We start from the raw sequence: 22,730 nt of genomic DNA on the forward strand, positions 1-22,730 counted from the left end.
TCTCAGAACTCTGGTGAGGGCATAAGGGAGCTAGAGGAGACAATGCCTCTGTTTCTGTGTTTAGCATGTGTGTTGTGTGTGTATATAAACACATACTGAGACTTAAAAAAAAATTAAAGCAGTTTTAGGTTCACAGCAAATTGAGAGGAAGGTGCAAAGATTAGCTGTACCTGACTCCCTTGCCTCCCTATTTCCTCATTTGTCAACATCCAGAGCTACAGTGGTACATTTATTACAATCAGTTGATCTGCATTGACACGTCACCATGACCCAAAGTTCATTGATTGTTTGCACTAAAATATTGTACGTTCTGAACTTGAACAAATGTAATGATGCACATTCATTATAATATTATGCTGAATGTTTTCATGGCTTCTATGAATCCCCTGTGCTCTGTCCTTTATCTTTCTGAACTCCACCTCCTAGCGACCTTTTATCTTTGTATTAGCTCCATAGTTTTGCCCTTATAGATTGTCATACAATTCTAGTCATGGAGTACATAGGTTTATTGGACTGACCACTGAAGAGCTTAAGGTTCTTCCTTGTGTTGTAATTTGATAGTTTATTTTCTTTTAACACCAAATAGTACTCTGATTTTGGGGGTATAATTTATCTACTCACAAAAAGACATTAGTTGTTTCTAGGCTTTAATTTGGACACTTAGATTATTTTTTTAATTTTTATTAATGAAACACCATGAGGTACAGTTGTAGACTTACAAAGTTTTGTGCTTGGATTTCAATTATAAAATGATCAAATACCCATCCCTCCACCAGTGCCTATTTTTTACCACCACGGGTCCCAGTATCCCTCCCACCCCCCATCCCTCCCATCCCACCCTGCCTCTGTGGCAGGGCATTCCCCCTTGTTCTCTCTCTCTCTCCTTTTGGGTGTTGTGGTTTGCAAAAGAGGCATTGAGTGGCAATCATGTTTGGTCTATAGTCTACTTTCAGCATGCTTCTCCCATCCTGGGAGGATCCTCCCAACACCCTTTATTTGGTACTCCCTTCTCTATCTGAGCTCCTTAGGGGTGGCATGTGTGGCTGCCTCCAAGCCATTGCGTTCATCTGGGAAGTCATTGCGTTCATGTAGGGAACATAAAGTAACAAAATAGGAGACTAACACCCAAGAGTGGCTGAGATTAGTAACAGTTGGACACTTACATTTAAACTTGTTAAACATACAAGTGTTTCAACACCCAAACGGAGAGAGAGAACACAGGGGATTGTCCTGCCACAGAGGCAGGGGGGGATGGGGGGATGGGGGTGGGAGGGATATTATCCATGGTGGTGAAAAACGGGCACTGGTGGAGGGATGGGTATCTGATCATTGTATAATTGAAACCCAAGCACAAAAAAAATTGTAAATCTACAACTGTAAAAAAATTTAAAAAAATTAAAAAAAAACATACAAGTGTTTCTGTGAACATGTATTTAACTCCTTTGGATGAATACTAGGGATTTTGATTACTGGATGATATGATAATATGTTTACGGTTTTTTAAAAATTGTTTTTTTATTGTTGTTGAAGTAACAGAATTATAATAGTGTTAATACTTATTCTTTTGGTGCGCCAAGTTACTGTACATCCACTGCCACCAAAGTGCTGAAAACTATCCACCACGGTCCTTATGTCACTTTTAGTCTACCTTCTATGTTCCTTTCAAAGCCCCTACCCTTGATTCTTTGTACCTCATCTCTACATAGCCCAAGGATTTATTGTCTTTAGGTACTGTCCATTTCTTTGCCCTGTTTCTTTATCAAATAAGAGTGAGATTCCAATATTTATTTTTTCCTCTCATGCATTCTGCTTGACTTGTCATCCTCTAGCTCTGTAAATCAAGATTTATTCTTTTCTTATGACTGTAAATCAAGATCTATTCTTTTCTTATGTCCATGTTTATATATATACCACAACTTCTTTATTCACTCCTTTGTCATTGGACAGGCTGGAGTGATAGCATAGCGGTAGGGCGTTTGCCTTGTGCGCAGCCGGCCTGGCTGAGCCAGGTTCCATTCCTCCGCCTCCTCAGAGAGCCCCGGTGAGCTACCGAGAGTATCTCACCTGCACGGCAAAGCCTGGCAAGCTACCTGTGACATATTCAATATGCCAAACACAGTAACAATGAGTCTCATAACGGAGATGTTACTGGGCCCACTCGAGCAAATTGATGAACAATGGGAGCACCGTGCTACTGTGCTACAGTCATTGGATATGTGGGTTATTTCCATTCCTTGGCTATTTTAAGTACTGCAGTGAACTGAAGTGTACATACATCTTTTTGAGTTTCTTTGTTCTTGGGATAGATGCTGTGCTATTCTAAGTCATATTAAAGTTATATTTTCAATTTGTTGAGAAGTCGTCATACTGTTTCCATAGATGCCAAATCGGATGACATTCCAACTAGTAGTGAATAAGAAGTCTTTTTTCACCGCATTTTTACTGACACTGGGTGTTTCCAGATTTTTTCTTTTTAATATAGACTCAAACCTGGTCATATTCCTCGGTCCCCACAAGATGCTATTCTTTGTTTCTGGGTATCCTTTGATTGCTAACTTGGATAGATGTTCTGTGGTTTCTACTGTCTAGTTTAAGACTGATGAGAAAATAAACTCTGATGTCATAATGTCTAGGATTGAATTAGTTCTGATTCTGCTATGCTGTGAGTTTAGTAAATTTCTCAAATCACATTATGCTTTATTTCTGAAAACCAGAAAGAAGAATCTATGTTTTGTTTTGTTTTGGGGCCACACCCAGTGGTGCTCAGGGTTTTACTCCTGGCACTGCACTCAGGGATCACCCCCTGGCAGTGCTCAGGGGAATCACCTGAGATGCTGTGGATCAAACCTTGGTTAGCTGTATGCAAACACCCTAGCCACTGCATTATTGCTCCAACATGAGGAGAGTTATTTTATTTTATTTTGTTATTTATTTTTTGCTTTTCGGGTCATACCCGGCAGTGCTCAGGGGTCACTCCTGGCTTTGCACTCAGAAATCACTCCTGGCAGTGCTCAGGGGACCATATGGGATGCTGGGAATCAAACCCGAGTCGGCCACGTGTAGGGCAAATTCCATACCCACTGTGCTATCACTACAGCCCAGAGGAGAGTATTTTTAAGGAGTCAAATGTATGTAAATCAACTTGGAATGGTGTCTTTCCATGTTATAAGAACTCTGTATGTGTTGACAGATTTTAGGATGATCAATTATATTGCTCTTTGAAGCTCTTTTGGGCCTTGAGGTCACTGCATTTTGTGTCATTTTTAGCAGCATATTATACTATAATTATTTTGCCTCTCAGGTAGGTCGGAAACATTTATATGCACATTTGATTCATTGGAATGGGTGACTTCACTTTCAGTTCTAGCTGTTATCTGGCATATTTCTCTGGGAAGATACTGGGAAATATGAGTGAATTTAAGTTAGTAAAGTCAACTGTGAAACCAGTAAAAGAACATAAAATCAAACCTAAAAACACTGAAACTGAAGCAAAGAATAGTTATGTATTGAGAGAAATGGAAGCCATTTCAGTAAAATTGAATTTTAAAATGTGATTGCTGCAGAGACTTTAAATAGCAGTAAAAGTCAAGGACTTTATGCTATAATCATGATTGAATTTAGATAAAACCAAGGTATTTCATCATTATGCAAAGAAATCACTGTCTCCTAAAGAAATCACCATCTGATATTTGTGCAGAATATTTTCTTAATTTTTTCCTCTGATTTGCTCTAGTGATTGGTTTTGCAGCATGATATTATATCTAGTGCACACTTACTGTTAGGAATAGGAAAAGTTATTCCTAACACTAACACTGGAGTGATAGTACAGCAAGTACAGTGCTTGCTTGCATGTGGCCCGCCCTGGTTTGATCCCTGGCACCCTGAGTCCTACCAGGAGTGATCCCTGAACATAGAGAACAGAACCAGGAGTAAACCCTGAGCACAGCCAGGTGTGACTCAAAAACAAAAACAAACAAAAGAATATGAACAAAGAAGAATTGACTAATTATTCCTTTGAGAATTTCAGATTCCAGGTGTGTCTTACATAACTGATGTTTTCAAATAAAAGCTAAACACACTTTTGCCTTTTAAACAATAGAATGGTGAAAAGGTAAATCACATATGCTCATTATTTCCGGAACCTGCTATCATTTATTTCCTATGATAATTAACAGATTATCATGTTAATTATCCGGGCTGGAGCAATAGCACAGCAGGTAGGGCGTTTGCCTTGCACAGGGCTGACCTAGGTTTGATTCCTCTGCCCCTCTCGGAGAGCCTGGCAAGCTACCGAGAGTATCTCTCCTGCACGGCAAAGCCTAGCAAGCTACCCGTGACATATTCCATATGCCAAAAACAATAACAACAAGTCTAGCAATTTGTTATGAGACGTTACTGGTGCCTGCTCGAGCAAATCGAGGACAGTGCTACAGTGTTACCCATGACAAGTAGTAAACTTTGAGCACTTTTCTCAAAGAGATACTTTATACAAGCTGAAAACATCAGTAGCCCTCCAACAAAAACATAAAAAATTCAGAGAACTCTGGAGGTTTCTCAGAAGCTTAAAATTAGAATTATACTAACTAGCAATTCTACTTCTGGAAACATATCCAAAGGAAACAAAAACACTACCTTGAAAAGCTAAACGCACTCCCATCTACATTGCCATTCATTATTTATGAAAGTCAAAACATAAAAACAGCCTAATTATCCATTGATGCATGGATATCTGTGTAATCTGTGGGGCGCCTAGGGAGAGCCCTGAGGACTCAGGCCACTCCCCACCCGGGGGGCGGCCTATGCCCTGGGCTGGCAAAGGAGGAAACAAGGAGCCAGAAACTGGAAGAAACCTGAATGCCCAAGAACAGATGACTGGTTAAAGAAACTTTGGTACATCTACACAATGGAGTACTATGTAGCTGTTAGAAAAGATGAAGTCATGAAATTTACATACAAGTGGTACAATATGGAAAGTATCATGCTAAGCGAAATGAGTCAGAAAGAGAGGGATAGACATAGAAAGATTGCATTCAGCTGGGGGATATAAAGTAACAAAGTATGAGATTAATACCCAAGAATAACTGAGATCAGCACCAGGAGGATTATTCCATAACTTAGAGGCCAGCCGGGTATCCTAGAGGAAAGGGCAGTTCAGATAGAGAAGGGAGCACCAAATAAAGGATGTTTGGAGGATCCTCCCAGGAGGGGAGATGCATGTCGAAAGTAGACTATGGACTGAACATGTTTGCCACTCAATGCCTCTTTTGCAGACCACAACACCCAAACGGAGAGAGAGAACACAGGGGATTGCCCTGCCACAGAGACAGGGGGGATGGGGGGATGGGGGTGGGAGGGATATTATCCATGGTGGTGGAAAACGGGCACTGGTGGAGGGATGGGTATCTGATCATTGTATAATTGAAACCCAAGCACAAAAAATTGTAAGTCTACAACTGTAAAAAAATAAATAAATAAAATAAAGGGGAAAAAAAAGTATTTCTATCTATCCAAAATAAATTATTTTTTTTAGCAAATTGCAAAAAAAAAAAAGGAGGAAACAAGGGCCATGCTGGTTGATGATCAGTTGCCATTTATTCCATTCTACCCACTGGCCTGTTCCAGTGTCACTAAGATCCCCATTCTAGTCTCACACTGCCCAGCCTTCCCTTCTCCTTCTGTCTCTCCTGCTCATCTCTCCGCGCTCCCTTTTGCAGCCTGTCTCTCGTCTCTCCTTTGGGGGTAGCTGCCACACCTCATCCAATAGCACAATCAACATATGAAAACCCTTCTTCTGCTCAAGGGCAAAATACCCATTAGGGGTGTTCCTCCTCTTCTTAGTCCAATAACTTAGTTAATATCTTAATTCTACTTCTTAATATTAGTGATTTTGTATGGACACAGAGATACCTTGAGCTTCTAGGGTGGCTCTTCTGGGAATGTCTCTTTATAGACTCAGACTACAGTGCTCACGCCACATTAATCTTTCCCAACCCTCGCAGGGTCTGAATCTAGTTATTACTCTTTGATCATGACAGAATTTTTCCATGACCCTGCTCTTAACTTAGAGTTAAATATTATGGCACTTTGGCCAGGCCTATTTCCATGCCAGGGTAGCTCACTGCTTGCCCTGGGTTCATTCAGTCCCTCATCGGGACCCTGCTTTGGGGGTGCTAGAAAGTAAGGGGAAATGAGGATTAAGTTGAGAGAACAAATGTCCAGAAGGAAATATCATCCAGAGTCAATCAACTCCCAAGTTACAGAAGCATAGCATTAACTGTCTTCTGTGTCTCTACAAAAAGGATTAATTAATTGCTCTCAATTAACTATGAGAAGGACTTAAGGAGAAAAGAAAAGCAATATTTACAATATCATTCAGAGTCAATCAACTCCCAAGTTACAAAAGCATAGCATTAACTGTCTTCTGTGTCTCTACAAAAAGGATAAATTAATTGCTCTCAATTAACTATGAGAAGGACTTAAGGAGAAAAGAAAAGCAATATTTACAAGTTAACAGAGCACAAAGAAAAAGGTTACAAATAAGCACAGAGGAATGGGATCACTGTGATAGGAATAATCCAATAAACCTATGCTCCCTGCGGCAAGGCGGAAAGGACAAACCAATGTTATCCTACAGATATCCACATGGGAAAAAAGTAAAGGTGCTATTATTTTTAATAGTTGAATAGCAAATAAATCCTGCTATTTTCAACAATATGAATGGGATGTGAAGTCATTGTAGTAAATGAAATAAAAATTCATAGAAAATTTATCTTATTTACAGTTATCAGAGGTGTGTTGTGGGTAGCGTTTAAAGGAAATTGATTAAAATGTAGAAACTTGTAGTTAAAGGTCCAATAAGTAGAGAGGAATATAATGTACAATGTGAAGCGATAGCACAGCGGGTAGGGCATTTGCGTTGCATGCAGCCAACCCAGCCAAGCTACTGAGAGTATCTTGCCCACATGGCAAAGCCTGGCAAGCTACCCTTGATGTGTTTGATATCCAAACACAGTAACAAGTGTCACAATTGAGACGTTACTGGGCCCACTCGAGCAAATCGATGAACAACAGGAGGACAGTGATAGTGACAGTGGTGTCATGGTTAACACTGAAACATGTCACTGTCACTGTCCTCCCGTTGTTCATCGATTTGCTTGAGCGGGCCCAATAGTGTCTCCATTGTGAGACATAATATATATGAAATTTGTTGATTAAATTTTAGGAGTCCTCATTACCAGGATAACTGTTGCAATGCTGAATGTTTATTGTATCTATATAATGGTTGTATCTATAATGAGATAGTCGTGTAATATATTAAGGGTAAAATGTTGTATTATAATCCTTAACCCTATCAGTAATGCATGTCAACTATATCTCCGTAAAACTGAAAAAAGTGTGAGATACAACAACTTGAAAATATATAGAAGAAATCTCCTAAAATGTACAATGTTTAGTAAGTAGTGGAACTGATTTTTTTTTAAAGCAGGGTACTAAATTTGTTTTAAATGAAATGCTCAGTTTGGTTATATTTGTTTTACTAAAGAAATTGAAGTCTTAATTATCAGCATAAAGTAGTTTTATAACTGATTTGATGCATTTAACTTTACCTATTGATTTTTAGTGAAACAAAATAGTTTGAAAGAAATGTACTTAGAAAAATGTGAGGTGAAAGAAAAATACATGTTCAAGAGAGAATTATTTTTTAAAAAACTAGTTAATGAATGTGATGGGTAGTGGGATCTTTGGGTGTGGCTTTGGAATGATGTATACATGAAAAATACGAGTAACAGAATTGTAAACACCAATACCTCAATAAAAATAGTTTTTAAGAAAACAACTAACGAGTAATGTTCTGTTTAGTGACCTCAGATGAAAGCAATAAAACTTGGGGAAGGAACATGGTCTGTCGACAAGAAGAATTTGAAGATTTAAAAAGGAATTTTAAGAAAAAAGGTTGTACTTGGGGACCAAATTCAATTCAAATGAAAGAAAGAACTGATTGCAGAGAAAGGTATGTATGTGTTATCTGGAGGTATTCAAGTGTAGATAGGGATGTAATAGTAGCTTTCTTAAAAATAGCTTATCTGGGGCCAGAAAGATAGTACAGTGTATTTGCCTTGCATATGTCTGACCTGGGTTCGATCTCTGGCACTGAATATGCTTCCCAGAGCCCCTCCAGAAGTGAGCACAGAAGTAACCACTGAGCATCATGATGTGGTCCCTCCAAACAAAACAAAACTAAACAAAAACAAAATTAGCTTTTTGCCCAGATTTAACTTTTAAACAGTTATTAGAAGAATAGGGGCTGGAGCGATAGCACAGCGGGTAGGGCGTTCGCCTTACAAGCGGCCAACATGGCCGACCTGAGTTCGATTCCTCCGCCCCTCTCAGAGAGCCTGGCAAGCTACCGAGAGTATTCGATATGCCAGACACAGTAACAACAAAGTCTCCAATGGAGACGTTACTGGGCCCGCTCGAGCAAATCGACGGTCAATGGGAGGGCCTTTACCTTACCTTTATTAGAAGAATAGAAATATGAATATGCATTTAATTTGTAGGATGGATTCATCATACTTCATAATTTCATTACTGAGCAATTCTATATTTTGTCTCATTTTAAGGTTTTACTTTTACGTTGCTAGCTCTTTAAAACAGGATGTATTTTTGCTTTCTTAAGAGATATTGTTGGGATGTACCCACTAAATCCTATTCTTCATGTCATGTAGTTCTGTTCTTTTTCTCTTATAGAATAAGACCTCTCTCAGATGGCAACAGTCCTTGGTCAACTCTCATCATAAAAAATCAGAAAACCATGCCACTGGCTTCATTATTTGTGGAGCAATCAGGTAAATGTGCTTCAGGAAATCAGGAAATAGAACTTGTTTGATTTAAACATCATCTGAGTATTCCAGAAGCTTTGTAAGTCTCATGGTCATTCAGAGTACAGGGAAGGTTAGCAAGTTACTTCTTTGTAGTAGTAGTCTGGGCCTTGTTTATACCTTTATGTTCAGAAGTTATTTATTTTTTTTTTATAAAAAATTTTTTAATAGTGAGACATCATGAGGTACAGTTGCAGACTTACACATTTTTGTGCTTGGGTTTCAATTATGCAGTGATCAACTACCCATCCCTACACCGGTGCCCATTTCCCACCACCACGGATCCCAGTATCCCTCCCACCCCTCATCACCCCCATTCCCACCCTGCCTCTGTGGCAGGGCACAGAAGTTATTTTTTGTCCATACATTTATAGAAAAATGCAATTAGGCTTCACGGTTAATTTGGAATTCATAGATTCTGTTCCTTTCCAAAAGAGTGTCACAATAATTTATATCACTTAAAATCACTTAACTTAACTTCCCGTTAGTCGTCGATTTGCTCGAGCGGGCGCCAGTAACGTCTCCATTTGTCCCTGTCGCGTGCTAGTGTAGCCCAATGGCATCTGTTCACTCCGGGAACATGAAGGGCCTCAAACCGATCGTTCATGATCTTCAGGAAGAAGTCTGACCATCTGGTAGGTGGGCGGCCACGCGGTCTCTTGACATCCCATGGAATCCAATCAGTAACAGCTCTAGTCCAACGGTCGTCTTTAAATCTCATTACGTGACCAGCCCATCTGATTTTCGACACCTTGGCAAATGAGACAGCATCCCTGATCCTTGATCGTCGACGGATGTCAGAACTCCGGATTCTTTCTCTCATTTGAGTGAAACATGATATTCCAAGCATAGCTCTTTCTATTCTTCTTTGGGAGACCTGAATGGCGTTCTCATCTTGTTTGCGTAGGGCCCAGGTCTCTGAGGCATATGTTAATGCAGGAAGAACAGTGGAATCAAAGAGATGTGCCCGGAGCCGGAGGTTCTTCGTCCTCTTAGCTATTTCTTCGACGTTCTTGAAGGCGTTCCAAGCCGCTCTCTTCCTCCTGCGCAGCTCGGGTGCCAGGTCATTTGTCATGTTGACCTCTCGACCTAGGTAGACATAGCTGTTGCATTCGGAGATGGTCGTACCATTGAGAGCGAATGGGGCGTCAGGAACAAGGCTGTTTCTCATAAACATTGTCTTCGTAAGATTCAGCTGTAGTCCTACCTTTCCACACTCACGGTCAAAGTCGGCCAGCATTTGTGCCGCTTGGCTGATGTTTGGTGTTATTAAAACAATATCATCAGCAAAGCGGAGGTGGTGTAATTGCCGACCATCTATCTTCACTCCCATTCCTTCCCATTCCAGTCGTCGCATGATGTTCTCGAGGGTGGCACTGAAGAGTTTCGGTGAAATGGTATCACCCTGCCGCACCCCTCTCTTGACATCAACGATCACTTCTTTGTAGAATGGTGAGATCCTGGTAGTGAATCTGCAATACAGCTCACGGAGGATCCTGATGTATTGGGCTTGAATGCCCTGATTGGCTTCAATGACCGCTTCCGTCTCAACAGAATCAAAGGCCTTCTTTAAATCAATGAACGTTAAGCAGAGCGGCATCTTGAACTCCCGAGAAACCTCAATGAGCTTGGTTATTGTGTGGATATGGTCGATGGTGCTGAATCCTTTGCGGAACCCTGCTTGCTCGCATGGTTGTCCTTCATCTAGTGTTCTGCCAATCCTATTCAGGATGACTCGAGTGAACAACTTGTAGATGACAGACAATAGGCAGATCGGGCGATAGTTGCCAATGTCATGGATGTCTCCCTTCTTGAACAGTAGTACAGTCCTGCTGGTTTTCCATTGGGACGGAACCTTGCATTCAGACAGGTAGCGAGTGAAGAGCCGAGCCAGTGTATTGATGAGTACTGACGGCAGGTTCTTCAGGTGTTCAGGTCTGACCTTGTCTGGGCCGGGTGCTGTTTGTTTCTTTACCGACAAAATGGCGTGTCGGATTTCGGAGGGGAGAACGTTGGGAACAACATACCCATCCTGTGGAATTTGGTATGTTGGCAAGTGGACATGGCTATCGAAGAGATTTGAGTAGAAGTCATGGATAATCTTCTCCATTGCCGTTCTGGAGGATATGATAGATCCATCAGGACATCGGAGGGCAGTCATCTTGCTCTTATAGTTGGCGAAGGACAGGCGGGCCTTACGAATACTTTTCCCGGCTTCTGCCGCATCTACCAGTACTTCTGCTCTTCTCTCTTTGAGGTCTTCCTTGATCGCATCTCTGCACTGCTTTGCAAGCTCGGACGTTAGCTTGCGGTTGCCTGAGGCATGCGCCAAATCACGCTGGCGAATTAGCTCAAGAGTTTTCGAAGATAGGCGACTTTTTGTGGCTATCTCTCTCTTGGCGTTCCTCGCACATTCATGGAGGTGCTGAACCAGTCGATCGTATTCCTCGTCAATGTTGTCAACAATGGCATCTTCCCATGTTGCCGCAATAGTACCAAAGAGTTCCCAGTTGGTGGTCATTCTGGGAGTTCTCTTTTTGAACTTTGCAGCCCTTTCTCCCCGCTCTGTGAAGTAGAATTTTGCACGAAGGAGACGGTGGTCCGATCCCGTTCGAAATTTTGGGACAACAGCGACATCAGTCAGGCAAAACCGTCGATTGAATATGATGTGGTCTATTTCGTTGTGGAATCGGACGTTTACATTTGAATAGATGTGGCTCACTGCCTGCAGTTTCTATCTTCGTTGTCTACGCACCAACATCTCATTATGATGAAAGAGAAATCGAGAAGTTCTACATGGAGCTAGAGAAGTTCTATAAAGAAGACCACACCTTCTACAAGATCATTGTGGGTGATTTTAATGCCAAGATAGGACTGAGAAGATCAGCTGAAGAACTTCACATCGGGACCCATGGCCTAGAATGGAACGAACAGGGTGAGAGACTGTCAGAGTTCATCATGTCGACCAAGACCATCCATGGTAACTCACAGTTCCAGAAGGCAGAATCTAAACGATGGACATGGGAGTCTCCCGGTGGACGATTCCACAACGAAATAGACCACGTCATATTCAATAATTTATATAGGAACAAATTAATTTAATAGTAGATATGTAACTGTGGATACCCTGAAATTCCACTGAGGTTTAGCGGTCTTCTTCTGGGTATACTGCTAATTTGAGTAAGTAAGATGTAGTAAGTAAGATGGTTAACTAGGGAAACTACTTCTTGAAGTAGTTTATGGTAATCACTTTATTAATCATTTTCCGTATTTAATTTTGCTCTTCAGTATAAGATACTAAAGAGTCACAGAATTGTGAAAATCAATGAAGAACAATCAAGGATTGTATTAACAAAGGAAAATGTTTGATTTTATAATTTATATGGCCCTTTGATAACAGTAGCCAAATTAAAGATGTTCAACAAAACATAAATCTTTTGGATGCATTATCAGAACAAGACTCAATTTTGCAAGTACCTTTTCTCTCACTATCCATGTTCAGTTTTTTTTCTTGTATGTTGTCAAGAAGATGTGTTCCAGTATAAATATTTTCATAAATACATGAGAGGTACTCTGATAATTTCTGAATAACTATTTTCTGTTGTCATATTCTTTGTTGTATTCTAACTCTTGCCTATGAAGATAAGATATTCTCCTCTTATTACAAACCAAAATTTATTGCCAACTATACTTTTAGGCCTAATAAAGAATAATTATTGTACTAAAATTGTTATTTCTTTATTATAGTATTCACGTGACTATCCAGATAAAGGGATTAGTCAAAGAAATCTTTCTGTTTTCTTCCACTTAATTCTTGAAATTCCTTCTAAGAATATTTTGGTCCTGTTAGTAACTCATAATAAATGGATATATATGACTGACTGAGCTTGCTCCCTATTATTCTATAGCTCTCTGGTCTGTATGAAGGTGGCCTGCAGATCCCTTATGTGTGTAAATCGTCCTTGTTAAAGTTTAGATCACAGCACATTTCTTCCTGACAGCCTTTTCAGGTAGCCTTGATTGAAGTAGTATCCTGCTTTATCTTTATATCCCATTTTTTTTTGGCTTTATGGGTCACACCCAGTGATGCACAGGGGTTACTCCTGGCTCTGCACTCAGGAATTACCTCTGGCAGTGCTCAGGGGACCATATGGGATGCCAGGTCGGCTGTGTGCAAGGCAAATGCCCTACCCGCTGTGCTATTGCTCCAGCCCCCCATTTTTATTGATTACTCTTATGTGAAATTCATATTTGTCTTCTTTGGCATTTTAATTATTATGTGTTTTCTGTCACTTCCAAATTGGAATTGCATCTCTATGAAGAATGTGATCATTCTACTTCCAAAGCCTGCTGTAAGCAAGCCTTCAATATGTATTAAATGTCTAATCTTAAAATGACTTGATCTTAACAGATAACAATTTATTTTACTTTGGTTTCAGGCTACAAATACAAGAAAAAGATAATGGCGGGTTTAGTATTGGTCCATGACCTCTTCAGGGGAATTGTTCCTCTGCAGGAAAGGTATATGAGAAAGCCCATAGGAGGCAGCATGGAGGAAATCTGGAAATAGATCAATTTCACTTGTTGAAGGAATTCTCTTCCTGTTTTTTAAATAACATTGTATTACATGTATTGTTCACCAGAAAGTATTTTCTGCCCAGTTGGTAAAGCCTCTCTTCAGAAGGCTTTAACTCTTAGAACATCAAGTCAAACAGAAGTTTGGATGCTTACCATCTGCAGAAATGCTCATACCTGATTTATTTGTAAGTAACTAAATGGAAGAGACTAGAAGATTCCCCAGGGGCTTCACAGGAAGCTGATTTTTGCCTGTGGGAAAATGGGCAGTGTTAGGCACTGTTAGTTGTAGGTGGTATTCCGAGAAAGTTTAGGGGAAAAGGAACCTGTATTGGGTATTAGAAAGTAGGAGGATGGACAGAGGAAGAAGGCAGCCCCCTGAAGAGAAAGCATCACTGGGAACAGCATGGCTCATTTTGGGAGGAAAGGCTGTGTGTCAGCTTGTTTGGCTGCCAAGTTTCTTTCAAGTGTTGCCGACCTAAAGCTGCTGGACCCATGTCAGGCTCTTTTGTGGATTGCTTTAGACACCAGATCAAGGATTTCATGGTTTCCTTCATTCACTATTCGAACACCTAAGTGGAAAGAATTCATTTCCTCTTCAGCCAGCAGAAATTGTTACCCTTTGGTTTCTCTTTAACCTCTCTGGAGGATCTTCCTTTTACAGTGGCTTGCATGATCTGGAGTAGGTGAAGAATTCACATTTCTACCAGTTTGCAGATGATGCAGGTGGTGCTGGTGCATCCAGCACATTGAGAACAAGTAATGTGCTGCATCAATTTTTATACACACAGGCCTTTAATTAGAGGAGAAGAGAGAACATTTTTCTCTCTCCACCCTTGTTTTATATTGAATCACCACGAGGTTCCAACATCCATCCACTCACCAGTGTATGGTTTCCTGCCACCAATGTTCCCAGTTTTCTTCCTGATACTCAGTTGCACTCTCTCTCTTTCTCTCCTCTCCTCCCCCCCTCACTCACTCACCAATCCCCTCCCATGGTTTGCAATACTGCCCCTGAAGGGTTATCATGTATATCACTTTGCCTGCTTTCAAAGTTCAGTTTTTGTCCAGAATGATAATTTCCAACTATCATTATCCTTTTCTGACCTAACTGCACTCCTACCAGTCCTCCTGGCCCTCATTTCTCTTGTCTTTGGGAATTAGTCTCATAATTTGTTTTTTATTTTTACCTTTTTTTTTATATATTCCACAAATGAGTGTAATTATCCTATGTCCCTCTCCCTCTGACTTGACTCAGCATGATACTCTCTATGTTGGAAAACATTTTTTTATGTGTTGTAGGGTGTGTGTATGTTTGCATGTGTGTGTGCAATGCATTTCTTAAAGACTTTAGTATTTTAAAAGTTTCCATTTCCCATTTTAGTTAAGAATCTTTCCTAGATAGGAAACTGCTTCTTTCTCTACAGGCAACCAGCCCAGTGTTCCTTAGGCTCTTTCTAGATGAGCCATTTAATGAACTGTAGAATTGCTACATATACTTAGACTTAGAATACTCACTGATTAGATTTTTAGCTTTTATTTATTTTATAGTATGGTCCAAGTCATTTTTTACTACCACGTGCATGTTTATATCTTTACTTTAGGAACTTGTGAAGAGCCAGATCATTCTCCTGAAGGATTAGAACACAGAAAACCAAAGCAAATCAAATTACCTAATCAAGCCTACATTGATCTACCTCTTTGGAAAGATGGCCAGAGAGAAAATCTTGGGGAACCTGAAAGGTGGGAGGAAGGGACTCCTGGAAGCCCTGTAGCTTGCACTCAGTTGAACCCTACAAATAATCTGAGCCGGTCCCCCCAGAGAAAGAAAATGGAGTCTGCTTTGTACGGCTGTACCATGCTTCTTGCATCAGTGGCTTTGGGACAGGATATCAGAGAGCTAAATAAAGCACAGACAGCTGAAGAACTGTTACCCAAGGAAGAAAGGAAGAAACGCGAGGGCATCTTCCAGCGGGCCCCCAAGTCCCGCAGCAATGCCAGTGTTCCCAGGAGGCTTCCCCCTACAGGGGAGGGGGCCAACTGCTCACCCTGGGTCTCTCTGCCAAGCACTGGGAGCCTTCTGTCAATGCCTTCTCTCTCCACAAAGTGTTTGCTGCAGACTGACGGAGAAGATTCATTTGAGGGCAGTACACATACTACTTGTGACCCCAGCATGCCTACTGAAGATTTTTGCCCTTCCATCAGAGGAAGTAGTCATGAGCCAGCCTGCATGCCAGAACTTGAGGCTCATCTTACTAGGTGGAAAAACCTATCTCCCTTCACAGAGCAGACATGTGGGAATGTGCCTTATGTTTCTTCTGAAAGAGCAACATGTCACAGAAGGACCAGATCTGATGGAAATGCCATCCAGGGCCCAAGTAAGTCTTGTTACTTGGTAAACAATGTAAAATTGGATGGATTTTTTTACCTTTGCCAAATGGTTATGTGCAGAAATTCGTCCTGTTCACTGAGCTTTGAATTTTACCCTATTTGTCCTATTCATTGATCTTGGAATTTTACCCTATTCTTGGACTTTGTGATTTGGATTCTAAGAAAATGATCAGAACTTTTTAACAACTTAAATTTCACATATATGCTAAAATAGCAAGAGCTTGTGGGGAATAACTGCCCAAGCCCCTCCTGTTATAGAAGAGGTCATTTTCCCAGAGTGAAACCAGTAATTAGTGGAAGAACTGGAACTAAAATTGCATTAGCTAACCTCCTCTTTGTATCTGGTTATCTCCTCCTGTTTCACTGCTCTTTCTGCTGGAGAGGATATAAAGCTGAATTAAAGCTGAAACTGCTTTCATTGTCTTTTCCTCTACCTCTTTAACTACTATATATTAACTTATTCATATTATTATTATTTCATATCTTGAAAATAATTAGTTTTATCAATGCCCTTTTGTAATGCTGTAGAAATGTAACTGATTTAAAATTGTACAAGGAGAAATTTTAACACAGTAATCTACTAAGAGGTCGTTCTTCTCTTAATTATAGCCAAATATTTTTTTTAAGTGATAATAAGTCATTTCTTCAAAAACCAAAATGAAAAAACAAGAGAGAAAGTAATATGGAAAAGCTTGCTTCATACTTTAGTTATTTTTTCAGACTATAATCTGAAAGTAAAGTTAAATTATACTAACCATACTTTTCTTTTTCGTCACACTGCTGATGCTCAGGGGTTACTCCTGGCTCTGCACTTAGGAATTACTCCTGGCGGTGCTCAGGGGACCATATGGGATGCTGGAAATCATTTGGCCATGTGCAAGGCAAACGCCCTCCCTGCTGTGCTATCGCTCCAGCCCCACTAACCATACTTTTTAAGTTTTAATTTTATTTCAGTCTAATTTTGAAGTCTTTTCTTTTTATAAACTAAGTCTAGTGTCCATTGGGCAAATAAGCACTATAATGATTTAGCAGGTTACAAATGCATTTCTCTGTAAAATGAAGTACTTTTTTCTGTCAATACTTTATTATAAAAAAAACTCTTAACAGTTTTTTTTAATTGTGATTAGTTTTCTTCTGAGTTGTATTCCTAAAAATTGCTTTTTTAAAAATTGTGTTTAGATTTTCAACAGGTTTTTTAAAAATAGGTTTTTGTATTTTTTTGTTTTTGTTGAAGTGATTACCTAGCTGAGTTGTGCTTTCTGTGCTTTCTCATCCTGGTGCTTTTTTATTTTATGTATTTTTGGAGTGGGGGGGGGTCATACCCGTGATGCTCAGGGGTTAATCCTGGCTCTGCACTCAGTTATTACTCCTGGCAGTGTGGGGGGGAGCATATGGGATGCAGAGGATCGAGCCTGGGATGGCTGCATGCAAGGGCTTGCTCCTAGTGCTTTCTTTTGGTATTGATTGTTTTAGAAATTACTGACTCTAACTGCACACTGTCTTTGCTTTCCTAACCAGGTGGTGCAACTATTGTCACAACTAACCGAGTCTCAAAACTCCATTTGGACCTAGGTTTAGGGATTCCCCTGTCGTCTTCTAGCACTCACAGTAACCTGCCCACTGAGGTCCTTCCTGAAAATCAAAGAACTGTCAGTAGCAGGACTCTGCCCGGCTCCCGCTCCTTGAGAAGCCCTCTAGATTTCCAGTTGCTGCCTTTACAGGTTCACCAGGTAGTGGGTGGTTCAGGACCAAGCCCTCACTGCTCCCTTGATGCCAAGGATAAAACTAAACCCCACGTGCCTTCCTTACTGGATGCTGATGTTGAAGGACAGAGCATGGACGGCACAGTGCCTCTGTGTAGGATGAAGAACAGAACTACCCGTCCATCTATATATGACCTCGAGAAAGAATTTCTGTCTTAAGTGCCTTTGATTGGTCAAGCATTTTGTTGTTTGTTGTTGCTTTTTTTTTTAAGGTGAAAAATTAGGGCAATGTTTTTTCCCATTGAATTGTTTCGTGCTGCTGTGTTTTCAAAAACTGTGGTCATGTTATTTTTATGGTTATGTGGTTTCCCAAAAATTATATGTGATTTTTGTTAGTTGTTTATATTGTGTTTCTTGTCCCCCTCCCCCACTGTTCTTAACTTGAATTGCAGACACATAAAAAACAAATTTAAAGCTGTGTATCGAGGTGGAGGTGGGGAGGGGCATTACCTTAAGCACAATGTCAACATTTTGTCTTCATTTGTAATATTATATAGAAAAATTGTTATGAGAGATACCATTTTAGTTTCCTTCCATGCTTTCTTTTCTGTTTTTTTTGCCTTCCTTCCTTCTTTTCTTCCTTCCTTTTTTGTTATGTGTAACAAAAAGAACAAAAATAATGTGATATTAATAAGTAAAGGGCTATTTAAAATTTTTTGATGACTAGGATAAATGCAGAGTCCTATTAAAACTAATACTATGCAGCAGTAGCTTATACTGTGTAAATAATGTCGAGTTCTCACCTAAATTATGCAATATTTTTCTCTCTGAGGAAATTTTACTGAATGTAACTTGTTGAAGTTTTATTGAATGTAATATAAATTTTTTACACATTAAAACTCCAACAGATTAATAAGAAACTTTTTGATCCATAGTAGGTGCCAGGGATCAAACCAAGGTCCTCCACATCCAAAGGCGAGCGTCTTATCTGCGGTATTATCTCTCAAGCACCTCTAACACATATTTTAAAAAGATTAATCATTGAGATTTGATGAAAACCATGCAATAGAAGGAAAACTCCCCTGCAGATTCATATTGTGAAAAGGGTTCTTCAGTAGTGGTGTATTTGGTATTCAGAAGCACAATTAAAATTTTCTGAAATATGTATCGTGTATTTTAAACATTTGTGTCATTTTATTTCACTTTACTTAAAATCTTGTACTCCAAATACACATAAAGAGCATCATAGTCAAGGCAAGATGTAGAAGTGCATTGGTATATTAAGTAGTTATCTCACATTTCATTTCATTGTGATTTATAAATATTAGGCATCCACAGAGATAAATTGACACAGTGGAAAGTACCACATATGTTATAGATTATTTTCAGATTTGTATAAAATGTATCTTTGGGTAGCAGATCAGATTTTACATGATTTAAAGAGTTTTCTGAGTCACTTACAAATCATATATGTATGATACAAATAGACTGAGTTATTAAGCTGTAGAGATGGTTGTGCAGAACCTTGGTAAGTTTGCCTGGTTTCCTTTTGTTAAATATATTATCTTCCTCTTTCATTAGAAATTTGCTATTCAGTTTGACACCTAATAATTTCTTTTTCATACAACAAAAAACTAAATTGCAAATATTACTTGATAGTTTATATATATATATATATATATATACATACATATACATATTGAGAGAGATTTTAATGTCATAGTCATCATGCAGTATACCCCAGCAGATGATGAACAGGGCACAGAAGTATATTTACATTTTTCCATAGGTAAAACAATCTGTGTTTAAGATTTCTTGGAGCAGAATCTCAGGTACTCACTACATTTTGTGGTATTACTGTCCATTCTGTGGTTTGGTTTCAACTTTTGGGTAGTTACAGTTTGGGGTAAGTTTTTTCACATTTGAAAGTACAGTTGGCTAGTATTCAGTCATTTGAGCACATGAACACTGCATTTAAAAGGAAAGGAAAAACATGCCTAAAAAATACACGTCTAAAGTGAAAGGAGAAATAAGGAGAAATATTAAACTGTTTTCTCAGTTTTGCTTTGACCAAAATTGTATCAATGTGTGTGTGTGTCTGTCTGTCTGTGTGGTCTGGTGTGGTATATTTGGGGGTTTGGAAAATTCTGGGTCTATCTTGTCCCTCAATTCTCCCATTTAGCTTTATTCCAGTGAATTCTGTATTGTGATGGACTTAAAAATGAAACTATTGAAAAGATAGTTAAAATGTAAGGATTCAATCTCACATTATTACAGTGGTTAATTGCTATGGTCTATTGTACATTTGCAATTTTCTGTGTCTATTAGTATACTTAACAGAATCTGGTTATTTATTTTCATAGGGACCTTACAGCACAGTGAAAGATAAATTAAGCTGATTGCTGTTAGTCAACAATAAAGGTGCTCTCACTGAAGAGGTTTAAGGCCTGGACTTGTTATGCTGTATTATGAAACCTTATGACTGAAACAGATGTTTACATATGTTATCTATTTTTTTTAATAAATTTTTTTATAGCTAGACTTTGCCCAGTGGCTTTGATCTACTGATGAGTATGATTATAGTTTGTGGTGGTTTATTTTGTATTCAACAAAAGTTGCATGATAAAGATTGTTAATACTTGATAAACCAGGTATTTAATCACTAAATTTCTTAAAATACTAAATTTATCATAGAATTAAATACTATTTTTTTTTTTATTTATTTTGGTTTTCGGATTACACACCTGCAATGCTCAGGGGATACTCCTGGCTCTGCACTCAGGGTCACTCTTGATAGTGCTCAGGGGACCATAAGAGATGAAAGGGATTGAATCTGTGTTGGCTGTGAGCAAGGCAAGTTCCCTACTCTCTGTACTGTCTATTCAACTCTAAGTTAAATACTTAAAAATAATTTATTTTAAATGTTGTTTAGTTTACATATGCACTGAAAAGTTGAAATTCATTTTAAGAAGTATAGAGTTCCAGCTTTTTATTTCATTTTATTTCTTTGGTTTTGAGGTCACAGTGGTGCTTTAGGGCTTACTCCTGACTAGGCTCAAGGATCACTACTGGTGCTGCCAGTTCCAGCTTTTCAGAGGGCAAATTTTGCAACAAGAATTTAGCATAGGAAGAAGTCTTAGTTATTGTTGCAGGAATGTGGTTAATGAGGTATGTTATGTGTTCACAGATTTAAATCAGAAGAAAGTTTGAAACTACCAAACATCTGGTAATTCTTACTAAGGCAGTAAAACTCTGGTTGAATTTTAAAAGCAGATCATAGCACATTGCACAAACCTAAGTATCTCTTAACCACTTCAAGGCATGGGAATTTAATATCCATGTTTTATCCAATTAAATATCCAATATTTGCTAAGTTTTAAGGACCCTCCTTCATGTCTATATAAGACACTTCCTTTTGATAGTAATTTTTGAGGTGTGAGTACCATTCCTACTATTTTGGATATGATATAGACACACAAATTTTGCTAGTTTTCCAAAGACCCTATCTGTAGACATCTCCCTTTTCACAGCTCTCATAACCACACATGTAGTGTCAAAGAGGAAAACTTCTGAGGTATGAACTTTGTAAAGGTTTTTTATAAACTAAGGTTTTTTTTAATCATCAGTAAATTAAATAATTTATAAGTGTGTGAGTTTTTACATAAAAGCAAAGCTAACAGTTCATACAGTAGGATCCGAAATACAAAATAATTAAAAGTAATTAAAGTAGCATTTCAAGTAGATTGACTCTGAAATTCTGTTCAGTGGGCTTTTAAATGGGGTGAAATTACTTAAAAATAAATATGAACGTAAAATGATTGAGATTATATATATTCTTCTAAAATGCCAAGATGTGAAGGTGAAAAGTGAAACCTTTGTGATAAACAGTAAAATATGCACTATAGAGAGGAGCAAATTTTAGCTTCATTTCTCTCTCTCTCTCTCTCCTCTCTCTCTCTCTCTCTCTCTCTCTCTCTCTCTTTTAATATAGTAGCCAAGGAAAATAGGTAAGTTGAATTCAGGAGCTTCCATTTGTTTTTGGTTTTTTGTTTGATTATGTTTTATTATGTTTTGGATCATGCCCATTAATGCTCAGGACTCACTCCTGGCCCTGTGCTCAGAATCACTCTTAGTAGTGCTTAGGGGACTGTTTTTGGTGCCAGGGATCAAAAGTGGGTCAGCCACAATGCAAGGCAGAGCTTCCATAGATAAACTTACTGAGTAGCTACTGTGAAAAACACTGGAAAATGTAAAAGGATTTAAAGAGATAGTATTTGTACCTCCCTTTTTTCTTGAATTGTTCTAAAGATCTAGTAAGGAAGACATTGAATAAGAGGGCAGTTCGGAACCTAGAATTCTCACTAAGCTAGAGCCTCTTTCAAGATCTGGGCATTGGATAGGGAAGGGAGCCCTAAACTCCTCAGTCAGTCTCAGCAGTAACTCAGTATCTTAAATACTGAGTGGTAACGATGAGAAATGCTAGTGAGTCTCCCTTGATTGGGAGCTGAGCCAGGAGCGAGTCCTGCCGTTTTTTGGCCAACCTGGGATAGAGCTTTTTTTTAGGTGAGTGGTTGAGAGTAGCACTGGACAGGAAGAAGTGTGTATATTCTATACCACAGACTCTTTATGGTTTTGCCCACATATATTCTCTAATGGTAAATATGTCTTCATTTTCTGTATTTGGAGATCATTTCTATAGAATTAAGAACTTTAAAATACTTTTTTATTAATAAACTAATCTGTATTTTCTGAATGGGGACTAAAATGAAGAGAATACTGAGACATTCTAATGGCTATCATTATACCACTTTAAAATACTTTTAACCACTTAGTCTTCTTCCCTGGGGAATGACTCCTCAGTGCTTTTCATTCAGCCATCCCATAAAATTTTTTGATTAGATGTAGATATAAATATAGCTGATAGCTTATTGCTTTAGAACCATTTTCTCCTATTGGCTCATGTAATACCACACTTCAAAATCATTTTTTTACTTCATGTCTCTAAATGCATCTCTAGTCAAGCAACTCAATTTTCTTTCTTCAGCCCTCTTCTAATCTTAGAAGTTCATTTCTATATTTCTGTTTACTTGTCTTCTATTATAGAACATTTAAAAAGACACTTGGCATAGTACATTGAAATAGTACATAAGACATAGTACGTAAGAAATTCTTGATTTATCCT

The 22,730-nt window shown here is 38.9% G+C and overlaps 1 protein-coding gene across 1 annotated transcript in view; it reads left to right on the forward strand.

The window, feature by feature from the left end:
* The window catches only part of MAP3K21 (mitogen-activated protein kinase kinase kinase 21), an 85,544-nt gene extending 66,666 nt beyond the window's left edge, over positions 1 to 18,878 (forward strand). Inside the window, exons 7-10 of the mRNA XM_056113642.1 lie at positions 7,861 to 8,011; positions 8,749 to 8,846; positions 15,059 to 15,832; positions 17,364 to 18,878. Coding sequence (XP_055969617.1) covers positions 7,861 to 8,011; positions 8,749 to 8,846; positions 15,059 to 15,832; positions 17,364 to 17,767 — 1,427 coding nt within the window. The 3' untranslated portion in view covers positions 17,768 to 18,878. The remainder of the gene's footprint in view (positions 1 to 7,860; positions 8,012 to 8,748; positions 8,847 to 15,058; positions 15,833 to 17,363) is intronic.
* Positions 18,879 to 22,730: the final 3,852 nt, after the last annotated feature.

Source organism: Sorex fumeus, unplaced genomic scaffold (genome assembly GCF_029834395.1).
Source record: "Sorex fumeus unplaced genomic scaffold, SorFum_2.1 ptg000021l, whole genome shotgun sequence".
NCBI classification, from domain to species: Eukaryota; Metazoa; Chordata; class Mammalia; order Eulipotyphla; family Soricidae; genus Sorex; species Sorex fumeus.